Raw genomic sequence first — 12,264 nt, forward strand, 5'->3', positions numbered from 1 at the left:
CGTCCTGGGGGCTGTGGCTCAGTGCCTGAAATCCAGGACTGTCCCGCTGGATCCTGGGCGGTTGGGCGGTTGGCGTGCACCTGGATAGATTTGTAAGAGAAGGACTCGTGTTTCCCGGTGATTTCATTCCTGGGGGTCTCACTTGGCAGCGCTCTATCACTTGCTGCACATAGGAGGGATGTGAATGCACAAAGAACACGCAGCGGCAAAATATACAGAAAAGGTGTTTATTTCCACAAATAAGGGGCGGCTCTTGCACAAACACCACACCCATCATCACATGATCAACGGGGGTCCGGGCAGGCAGGGGACACGTGCTCCGTCCACGACGTGGCTGACGGGATTCTTCAGTCCACCAGGAGACAGCTGTTCACAGCCGGGTACTGCTCAAAGAACCCCTGCAAAAAGAGGGGAGGGTGGAGAGGTCACGCATCAGACATGTACAATAGAAGGGGCCGTGTTCTATGAAGAGCGGCTGATATCAGTCACTGGATCTGGAGGTCCTCCGCCCTGCAGGTGTGATCATGGGGGGCTGGGAATTTCCTGAACTTCCACCTAGGTTAAAGGGGAAACCTGCCTAAAATCAAGTGGGATTTGCAAGCAGCACTGAAAGGGTTATTGGTCTTTGGAGAGGTTTGAAGTGGGGGGGCTCAATTGGACTTCCCTTTAAAGGGGTTATCCAACACAGATAATGACCCCCCTTAATACCTTGGCCCCTCATATGGATTATAAATTACCCCGCTCCCCGGAATCCACGTCCCGTACGGGGATCAGAAGTGACGCAGATGTGGGGTAATTATAATCCATATGAGGGGCCCGGGTATTGGGGGGGTGGTCATTATAGGGTTTGGATAACCCCTTTAAGGTTACCATACACCTTTAATCACCCGCTCCTCCTCACTCCCCTGGGTACATGCATGCTCAGTCCGGCCCAAGCGTGCGTGTTTTTTCAATGGCCACCGCCGGATGCCTCATCTCCTGCCAGGACATTGCAATTGGACTTGACCACTCTCCTTTCTCCTAGAAATTTCGGAAGCCCCCCCACACATTATATGGGACCTACAGGCGTCTACGACGATATATCCCTGGTGCGATTACCACACGCTATGTCACCTACATTTTCAACATGGCAGCTGGTCAGGGAGGCCTGGTGGGCAGGTGTGTCCACACCGGACGGCCATGGTCTTGTGGAGGCCAGGGTGGTCACCGTCGTGTATATTGTTGACATGTCACCAGCACTACTACCCCCTGGCCACCAGTGCCTATTCTGTTCGGCTTGGACATGCTGGCACTTGTAGTACTTCAGCATCTGAAACATGCTTTGCAGAAATCTCAGGCCTTTTTGGGACGTCGTCTTGGAAGCGGCACGTACAGAGAAATTTGGGAAAAGTCGACAGAGCCGAAGACCGGAGAAGCAAATACCCAAGAGACTGCGCAGACTAGGAGCGGGGGAGGGGTGGGGGAGGGCTCTGGTTGCCATGGTTTCCATTATATCATCTCATAGGCTAATACATGCTATTGCTCATTAGAGAGGTACTGCTGTTGCCATAGCAACCACTCGACTAAACCACTGATGTCTGCTGTTGCCACAGCAACTACCCATTGACTTCAAGGCCAGTGTCGGTTGCCATGGCAGCAGCCAATGGGAGAGGGGCACACACATAATTAGAAGCTCGTTCACATGAACCAATAGAAGGACGCGTGTGGAAATTTGCGGGAACACGCGGCGATGTGAATGTACACAAACACCATGACATCTCCGGCAGAGAGCGCAGCGCCAGCTCCGTCACACCGCCCGCCGCGACACAGCGGCTGGGGGATACAATCTAGCACAGATTATATATATATATATATACACACGTATATACACCCAACTGCACTAAAACAAGCTGAGTTTGTCATCAAAGATGTCCTAAGGAAACACCCTAGGTAATGACAAATTCAGCTCTGCTACATCCTTCTCTATAAAAACACAATACACACAGAACACAACACTCTGTACTGAAAACAGTGACCTGACTGTATGACAATTAAACAATGATACTCTCTACACAGAGTACTACAACCCCCAACATGACCCAGACAATGGACACTACAGTACATTACTCTATAGTGCTGTCTATTATTACAGGACTACAACCCCCAACATGACCCAGACAATAGACACTATAGTACATTACTCTATAGTGCTGTCTATTATTACAGGACTACAACCCCCAACATAACCCAGACAATAGACACTATAGTACATTACTCTATAGTGCTGTCTATTATTACAGGACTACAACCCCCAACATGACCCAGACAATAGATCTGACCATAGTACAATTCTATGCACTGATTAATACAGAACTACAACCCCCAACATGACCCGGACAATAGATCTGACCATAGTACAATTCTATGCACTGATTAATACAGAACTACAACCCCCAACATGACTTGGTCAATAGACATGACCATAGTACAATTCTATTACACTCATCAATATAGCACTACAACCCCCAACATGACCCGAACAATAGATCTGACCATAGTGCAATTCCATTGCACCTTATCAAAACAGGACTACAACTCCCAACATGACCTGGACAATAGACTTGACCATAGTATACAAGTCCTGCGGCTTTCTAATATATGTTGTGTTTCCATCCCTCCCCATTTTCAAGATAACTGCTTGCTGTCAGTAAACGGGAGCACTTTCTTTACATCCTGAGGCTTTAAGCCTGTAGAGTCCTGACACTTCTCACAGCTGAGGATTTGCTACAATTGCGTCCAGTCTAGACAACCAGCGGCACAGATTCATCTCCTGATGGTTTGTTACATTTGATCTGCGCTGATACATTGGATCAGTCTGAAGTCCAGGCTGCTCCCCCCACAGATTGACAGACCTGTAGCAAACCCTCAGTTCTTGTATTAGATTAGCACTGGTTTTCTGCCTCTTGATGCAAGGAAGAATGTTCCCATTCATTGACTGCAAGCAGATCTCTTGAAAATGGTGAGGAATTGAAACACAAAGTGTATTAGAGAACTGCAGGACTCTTCAGTGTACAGTGAATAAGCTTGAGTTACATACATTCGGGAGGCCTTTTAGTTCTTTGTGGTTGTCAGTGCAGCTGGTTTAGCTCTGCTACATCTGTGGGTATTATATATGGTTGGACTAAACTCAGTGCAAAATATATTTTTTTTATAGTTTTCGCTTTCTTCAATGTCCTGGGTTTGACGACCTACTAATTTTTATGCTGTAATTACTGCACTTGAAGCTCCATGCACAGTGTCCCTTACCTACTGATACTGGAGCTGCTCAGCACTTTCTGCTGTGTTCATATTTAAAGGGGTATTCCAGTTGTTAGAGGTTATCCCTTATCCTACCAGTCGGACACCGACTGATCACGAGAAGAGGGATCCTATACCCCTCAGAGTCCCTCGAAATCAAGGATGGTCCGGCATGTGAACTGAACTGTCACTCCATTCATCTCTATGAGAGTGTTGAAAAAGTACTCGGCTGTCTCTGGAACTCCCATAGAGATGAATGGAGCTCAACCTGCCACTCCGTTCGTTTCCAGGGGGCTCAAAGGGGTCGGGAGTCCCTGCTCTTGTGAACGGTGGGGGATCCCCACCAAATAGGGGTATAACTTCTAACAACCGGAATACCCCTTTAAACTTTATTTCCCCACTGCCCCCTAATACCTCTATGACAGCCTTACTATTACACATGCTCATTAACACTGCCCTCTAGTGGTGACTCATAGACACAACACACATATTACCTGGAAGAGAGTGCAGGTCTGCAGGACGCCAGAGGTGCAGCACATCTCCCTCACGGAGTGCATGGCCAGCTGCGGGGATCCTAGATCCAGAACCCTCATGCCCAGCTTGCTTGCCAGAATCGGGCCAATGGTGGTGCCACACGGCACATCATTCCGCACCATGAATTCCTAAAGAGGTAAATTCCAGTTACCAGAACATAAAGGCGTGGATTATGGTTGGCGTTAGGAGGAAGTATGATGGGGGTGATCACCTGCAGCGGGACTCCAACACGTCCAGCAATTTCCCGCAGGACGGCTTCGGTCACAGCGGTGGAGGAGTAGCGCTGGTTGCTGTTCACTTTGATAACAGGTCCCTGATTACAAAACACAGACAATAAATCGATTTATACAGCGCGATACAATGTATCAAGCTGCACATAGGGACCTGCAAGGACTAACCTTGTGGAAGAGGGGCCGATGATTCTCCTCATGTTTGTCCCTGAAGAAGAAATAAAACAAGAAGTTTTGCAGCTTTCTAATATACTTGGTGTATCAATTCCTCATTGCTTTCAATATCTCTGCTTGCTTTCTGTGAAAGAGGCTAAATGACCTGATTATGTCCAGCTGACACATGAATTGTTGCAGGTTTGTAAAAATTAAAAACTAAAAACATCCCAAGCGCCATGTTTCTGTTCACAGACAGCAAGCAGATATTTAGAAAATGGTGCAGAACTGGTAAAAAAAATATATATATTAGAAAAGTGGTAGATTTTTTTATTTATTATACAATGATTGAGATTTATTTTCAAGGAAAGGCATCATCTGGGGATGACCCAAAACAAAGATCATTAGGCCCTTTAGGCAGCTGCCTGACACCAGGAGGCTGCGCCCCCCATTCTCACTGGTGGAGATCACGTCCCAGCGCAAGTGGTGGGAAATGGGAATGAGACCAAACTGAAATGGGCCCCATCTCTCCAGGGGCCCCACGGCAGCAGCATGGACTCTCTCTACGGTATACTCATCATGTTCTTTTCATGCTTGATCCCTGCAGTTTCTCGTAGCCGTGGAGGACTACAAGAACAAGCATGCCCTGTACTGTGATTTAGTAGGGATCTGTCACCTCCCCCCCCGCCTCCTTGCAGTCTCCGCTCACATCGGGGTCCCTTACATGTAGTTGGGGTGCACGGCATGGGCCATGTCGGCGCTGATCATGAAGGATTTGGGCACGGACTCCTCGAAGGCGGTGAGGTTCTGCGGAGTGGAGGAGATACGGCGCAGGATCAGCTCCGTCAGAAGCGACTCGGCGCCGTGGGCGCTCTCCGATCCGACCTGCCGAGACACGAATGGGAAGCGATGAATATCGTATATACTGCGGCAGCGTACGGAATTCTCCAGATGGCGAGGTGGTTGTCACAGCCCCGCCCACATGACTAATAACTGCCTTTAGCGCGGTTTTTCACCTCCTCCGACCCCTGGACACAGAGGCGGTCACCCAGCTTTCCCAAACCTCTGAGCAACTTCTCCCGATAATACTTGCGACAGATTTTCCATTCAGGATCCCGGAAAAGCTGGGTGACCACCTCAGTGAGGACTGTATATCAGCCAAGCCGGTTGTCACCCGGCTTTTATGGATGCAGCATTGTACGTCATGCGATTAAAGGTGAGGCCGTCTCCATAAAGGTCGAGTACATACAGCGCAGCGTATCTGAGCTGGCGGCGTCACATCAGACCCGTGGGCAGGCGTCGGTCACGCTCCCAGCATGCCTCACCTCTTCATTGTCATACAGGGTGATCATCCGGACGTTGGGGTCATTGGCGAGAGAGGTTGGGGGCTCACAGGAGCCGAGAAGAGCCTGCGGGGGGGGGGGGGAGACAATGGACGAGAGATTAGTCAGAGGAGATGACATTTTATTGCTTTGCTATCACATTGCTAATTCTTGTTCATATCTGATCCTGGGAAAGCTGGGTGACAGTAAATATGGCCACCATCACAGTGTATGAGAAGGAAAGCAAATCATTTGTAAAGTTACTCCCGTCAGGACCCTCGTCTATCAGAGCAGCTCCCCTCTGTGCATCATCTCTCCTGCGGGGGGCGCTGCAGCTACGCAGAACACCCCCCGACTGCTTCCGATCACTGGTGATCCCAGAAACAAGACCCCCCCCTGAGAACAAAAGGATCGGACATGTTGAAATCCAACTGCCCAATCCTTCTTTCCCTGACATCCGTCATCAGGGAGAATCAGGAGGCCACCATATATCGTTAGATCAGACGATTGGCCTCTCCTGCTGAAGTCGGCGAGTTTGGCCAATATACATATAGCTGATAACAGAACAATAAATAATCGCTCAGCAGTTTAAAGGATATGGACACCTTGGAAGCATTTAAAAAAAAAAAATAATTGCATTTTACTCATTTTGGGCTAAAATTTATTTTATCAATTGGTCTTTATTAAAAATGCTCAGCTGTGTCTGAGATGCAGGAGTTAAAACACCAGTCTGTTTTCTCTGAATCCTGTCAGCTGACAGCTCATGTGTATCTCTTCTCTGATCTCCTGACACTTATTTGAGCCATATTCCTATCAGTTTGATAAGAATTGAGGTGTCAATGAAGGAAACAGTCAGCAATGATGTCACAAGCTAACTCCATCTGACTACAATAGATAGTGCTGATTGGCGCTTTACACCAGGGGGCACTGGGCACGAGAACGGGATCCTGTACCCTGCACACCCAGGCCTCGCCCGTCACCACTGCTGCAGCTGCCATGTATAAGGATCTGCTGGAATAACCCCTTATTACCCATGTACAGGGCAGAAATCCCATTCTTACCCAGGATCACCCTGCAGCCGTGTAAGCTGGCACCATACCCACCTGAAGGGCACAATAGCAGCTGTGCAGATTATCCAGGCGCGGCCCAAAGATGAACTCCTCATAGGCGCCCCCTAAAGTCTGTAAGAGGAGGGAGGAAGTTAGCAGGAGCGACTGACACAATCCCATGTGATACAATGTAACAAAGTGTAGATAGGAGTCCGGAAATGCAACTGATTGGCTGTGGGTGCTCCACTAGGTCAAGCATGGCACCTAGACTAGATTGTCCACCCTCTATTATACATCCTGGAAGTGAAACATTTACTGGGAGTGCTCCACTAGATGAAGCATGGCACCTAGACTAGATTGTCCACCCTCTATTATACATCCTGGAAGTGAAACATTGGCTGGGATTGCAATACTAGATCAAGCATGGTACATAGACTAGATTGCCCACCCTCTATTATACATCTTGGAAGTGAACCATTGGCTGGGAGTGCTCCACTAGATGAAGCATGGCACTTAGACTAGATTGCCCACCCTCTATTACACATCCTGGAAGTGAAACATTGGCTGGGAGTGCTCCACTAGATGAAGCATGGCACATAGACTAGATTGCCCACCCTCTATTATACATCCTGGCAGTGAACCATTGGCTGGGAGGGCTCCACTAGATCAAGCATGGCACATGGACTAGATTGCCCACCCTCTATTATACATCCTGGAAGTGAACCATTGGCTGGGAGGGCTCCACTAGATCAAGCATGGCACATGGACTAGATTGTCCACCCTCTATTACACATCCTGGCAGTGAACCATTGGCTGGGAGGGCTCCACTAGATCAAGCATGGCACATGGACTAGATTGCCCACCCTCTATTACACATCCTGGCAGTGAACCATTGGCTGGGGATGCTCCACTAGATGAAGCATGGCACATAGACTAGATTGCCCACCCTCTATTATACATCCTGGAAGTGAACCATTGGCTGGGAGTGCTCCACTAGATGAAGCATGGCACTTAGACTAGATTGCCCACCCTCTATTACACATCCAGAAAGTGAATCATGCCCCTATGTAAAATGACATTTAGACAGGCCCCTCCACTAGGCCGATACAAGGGTCGCGGTGCGCAGCGCTGTAATGGTCACTTACTAGCGGCAGCGTCATGTGACACAGCGGCGAAGCGCGATAGGACATACCGCAGGTTGGGTGTCAGTCAGGCAGAGCTCCAGTTCCAAAATCTGCTCTGGTTTGACCCCCAGCCGGTCACAGAGCAAGCTGAGCAGAAGAGGATGATGTCTCTCCGTCTGGAGGGGGATTTAAAGAGACAGGCACTACATAAAGGGCCATCAATCTGAGACAGAAGGACAGCGGACGGCACCATAACCTGAGCGAGAGTCCAGGCTGGTGGCCATGATGTCTTTTTATCTCACCTGGTTTTGGCCTCCAGCGGAGGATTGACAGGACGATCCCGAATCCATGGTCTCCTTCTCCAAACCTTCTTGAACCGAAGAAGCAAGGATGGGAACGCTGGCAGGAGAAGAGAGAGGGTGAGAAGGAAGACTCTGGAGCGCGCAGGACGCCGGGGTCCGCACAGCGCTCGCACACTCACAGGTGCTGCTCTGTGTTGGGTCCAAAGCTCTCGTTGACGTTCCTCTGCAGGTGGATGGCCAGATGGGGGATGCGCAGGATGGGGCGCTCCACGTAGACCAGGCGATGCTGCAGGCGGTGCCCCTCCTGATAAATATAGACGCACAAGAATGACAGATCTGTCAACGGCAGCTTGCTGACAGTTTCCAGCAGCGATATATGACGTCATGCAGTAGAGGATTAATTATCAGAATTATGTATCAAAAATATCATCACCTTAACGATCACTCGACCAGCGACAGTCAGATCTCGGTCGAACCAGGTGCTCCAGATCCCACCGCCATAGCACTCGACGCCGACCTGCAGATATCCGGCCTGACCGCGACAAGACCTGCGCTTCACCTGCCGTACGTAGCAAGACGTAGATTAGAGAGGAGGACAGGCGACGCTTGTGAATTCTAATATCGTGTAGGGTCCCTGCCTTACCCTGAGACACGGGCTGTCTGTATGGGCTCCAACCATTGTAAATCCATTTCCCTGCTGGTAATGGCCGCCCACGGCAAACGCCACCAAGGTGGAGTAATTGCGGGTCACAAAGTACTGCACGGAGATAGGAATCGGTAAGTAGGTCAGCCCCGAGCGTGCTACTTAATAGTGAGGAGGGGGCAGCGTGTGCTTACCTTGTGGTTGGGTTTGATGTCCCAGTGATCGGCTTCCTTCAGCTCCTGGAATCCTGCTTGTAAGAGGCGGCTCTTGCACTCCTCCACCACTAGGGGGAGCAAGAAGACGTCTTAGGAAAATAATCTGCCCCCAGCGACCTCCGTACCCAGCTATATGCGCAGACACATAGCTGGGGTTCACCTGATTAAAACACTGCCGTTCTTTCATTGATCCGAGGCTCCTAAAATGAGACCTTTGGTGCAATGAGGGCGTCACCTATGCTCTTGTTATGCCCAAGCTTTACTCATCTCCTTGGTATTGCAGCTCGGCTCTATTGTAGTCAACGGAGATGCAATACCATACACAACCTGGAGACAGATGTGGCGCTGTTTTGTGACTTGCTACAGCACTCAATGGTAAAGTGGGACCACGGGGACCTCATGCGCCGCTGTACAGGGTCTGGGCACACTGTTCCGCTATAACCGTGACCCATAGTGGGGCCATTGATTTTAGGTACCAGCTCCACAACTCCACCTGGTGGCGGTATGAAGGAAATGTCTTTAGGCCAGGTTCACACAGTCTTTTTTTTTTTTTAAAGGGGGGGGGGGGATATGCTACCATTTTATGGTCACTGGGTATCTGTCCTTTTGGGACCCCCGCCCGATCCTGAGAATGAAGGGGATGCAGCGCCGCTCTAGATCTATATCCCCTTCAGCGGTTCTGTGTACTGCAGTGCGGCGCTATCCGAGTAAATGCGTCTGGCTGCATTACCCTGCACAGCCGGGTGGCCGTACAAAGAATTGGAATCGGACACCAGAATCCTGTTCATTCTCAGGATTAGTGGGGTCCCTACTTTATGACATATGACTACCCCTAAGACATAGTATACGCTCTGCAAGTGCCAAGCCGTGCCCAAAAGACCGGGCAGTGGTAAAGTTACGGTTTCTGTACATTCATAACGGCCGTCTACACAGCTGGCGGTGAAAAATGCTGCAGATACCCAGCACTGGAGCGGAGGTCTAGGTAAGTACCTTCCTGTGCAATGTCTGACAGTGGGCACACGTGTGACAGACCCTTACCGTCGGTGAGACATATGCACATCTAGGATAGCCTGCACTTGTAGGGTAGGAGAAGAGGGAAAGGGCTGGGTATATTTCAGGGTTGGAGGTCACCAGTAATATAAATGGCACCGCAGGTAAATCAGTGCATAATACTGACTCGTGTACTTCACCCACCGAAGAAATAGACAGGCCAGCACTTTCCTCTTATCACTCAGTTCTCCAAGGAACATGGTGCAAAGGGTAAGATCAGGTACTTTGGACCATCACTGCCGCACAGAGCAGGTGGGTGGTGCAGGCAAGAATGCAAAAATCGGCTTTCACAATGCAATATTGTGACACTTTATAGCAGCCACCACTAGGGGGAGCTCACTGCCTACAGATTGATGCAGTTCCCATCCAGTTCAATACTGCAGTGAGCTCCCCCTAGTGGTGGTTGCAGGAAGAATGATATCATTTGGCATGTATTGAGATCAGCCAGGTCTAAACATGGATTGGTAATAAATGTCTAGTACAGAGGCAACAAACTTTAACCTAACTTTTTTGGTGGTTTTGTTGTGTCAGTTTACATTGTGCTGCATCTGTTGTATCTCTGCTTTGGAAAATCTAGCTTTTCTGTGTATGAACCCTGATCAAGGCTCTCACCTTCTATCACAGGCATCCTCAAACTGCGGCCCTCCAACTATTGTAAAACTACAACTCCCACAATGCCCTGCTGTAGGCTGATACCTGTAGGCTGTTTGGGCATGCTGGGAGTTGTAGTTTTGCAACAGCTGGAGTGCCGCAGTTTGAGGATGCCTGTTCTATCAGATATGGCCGCCTCTAAAGAATTGCACAATGACCCAGGTTCTCTTACCATGATATGGAGAAACTCCACGATTCAGAAACTTCAGAAACTCCCTGGCTGCTGCCTGACCTGCTTCTCGTGTTCCCTTCATGGCGGCAACCTGCAATGAGAATTAAAGGGATAATGAAATAACTGATGGTCAGGGTACGAACCACCCCTGAAATGCTTTCTCTTGACCTATGGCCTTGATCTGACAGCTGGTACACCTAATCCTCCAGCAGGACATGGGCGGCTGAGGTATGTAGGTCACGTCTTGGCTCCGCTCTCATCAATGGGCTGCGCTCGTAATTGCTCTTGTATTGACTTGAATTGGATTGAGGTGCAATACCAGAATCAGCCTACAGGTTAGAGTGGCGCTGTTTTTCTGATCCTCCCCCTCCGACAGATGATGAGAAAAAGTTTTTCGCAGGAGGAGGCCGTGGCCTCCCATGGCAGCCTGGTAGGTTTAGTATAATTTACATAGGAAAGTGGCAAAAATTAAAGAAAAAGTCTGCAGAATGAGGACGCCCCCATTAAAGCAAGCACTGTACATTAACAGCCTCCTCTGCCCCCCCTTATTTCGCCCCCCAAAAAATAATAAAAACAGGATGAGCTGCAGTCATTTGTAACTGTAATATGAAAAAGGCAAAGTGAGACAATAGAGAAGCTACAGCGCCCCCTAGATGTTGTAGAACTACAACTGCAAGCATGAGATCACGGAAAGGGGTTGGTCCATTGCAGACATTGATGGTAATTAACCTATCTGCATATCTGGCAGCCCCAGAGTGAAGGAGTGCACCCTGCGTCTGCACGGTGCGCTCTCCATTCACTGCTATAGGAAAGTAGCTGAGCGAGTGTGCACGGCTATTTTCGGAAGGATCATAGCGGTGAATGCAGGGTGGCAGTGCAGTGCGCTCACCTTTACTTCGGGGGATATAAGCGAGTCCCAGACATGGGACCCGCACCTATCTGACATTGATGGCATATCTGAGCGATACGTTATCGGTAGGGATGAGCGAATCGACTTCGGATGAAACATCCGAAGTCGATTTGCATAAAACTTTGTCTCAATTGATTTATACTGTAAAAAAACATTTCCCGAACTCGCTCCGTACAGTATGGAAACAAAGTTTTATGCGAATCAACTTCGGATGTTTCATCCGAAGTCGATTCGCTCATTCCCAGTTAGCAGCGTCTGAGATGGGAATACCCCAACTACAGACAAGACGTAATATTATCTTAGCGTAAACAATGCACAACAATGTAAACAAACTGCTTGTCACTGGATACAATGTTGCACTGCAGCTTGTTTCCACAGTACTGAGCCATGCACTGCACATCTGTACCGCAGCCCCTGTGTGCACTGACCTGACTGGTGTGCACTGACCTGACTGGTGTGCACTGACCTGACTGGTGTGTACTGACCTGCCTGGTGTGTACTTACCTGCCTGGTGTGCACTGACCTGACTGGTGTGCACTGACCTGCCTGGTGTGTACTGACCTGCATGGTGTGTGCTGTCACTGCTCTGCCTGGAACTACATTCACTTCCTATATCTCTGTACTCAAGAGCAG

At 49.2% G+C, this 12,264-nt stretch overlaps 1 protein-coding gene across 1 annotated transcript; it reads right to left on the reverse strand.

Annotated features, from left to right (window-relative positions):
- Nucleotides 1-213: 213 nt before the first annotated feature.
- Nucleotides 214-12,264, reverse strand: LOC121008864 (aspartyl aminopeptidase). The gene is made up of 15 exons (XM_040441583.1): nt 12,193-12,264; nt 10,722-10,812; nt 8,828-8,916; nt 8,634-8,747; nt 8,424-8,549; nt 8,170-8,294; nt 7,991-8,087; nt 7,757-7,864; nt 6,619-6,696; nt 5,519-5,602; nt 4,918-5,078; nt 4,209-4,248; nt 4,022-4,123; nt 3,771-3,938; nt 214-398 (listed from the first exon to the last, which is right to left on the reverse strand). Exons 1-15 carry the CDS (start codon nt 12,196-12,198, stop codon nt 348-350), a joined length of 1,440 nt encoding a protein of 479 aa, XP_040297517.1. The 5' UTR covers nt 12,199-12,264; the 3' UTR covers nt 214-347.

This window comes from Bufo bufo, chromosome 7 (assembly GCF_905171765.1).
Source record: "Bufo bufo chromosome 7, aBufBuf1.1, whole genome shotgun sequence".
NCBI classification, from domain to species: Eukaryota; Metazoa; Chordata; class Amphibia; order Anura; family Bufonidae; genus Bufo; species Bufo bufo.

Bases quoted from the DNA above. Each gene is read 5' to 3' on its own strand.
- LOC121008864 (XM_040441583.1), bottom strand. The intron at 8,917-10,721 runs GTAAGAGAACCT...TGCTCCCCCTAG, and splicing joins TGGAGTTTCTCCATATCATG to TGGTGGAGGAGTGCAAGAGC. The intron at 3,939-4,021 runs GTGATCACCCCC...TTACCTCTTTAG, and splicing joins GTGTTGGAGTCCCGCTGCAG to GAATTCATGGTGCGGAATGA.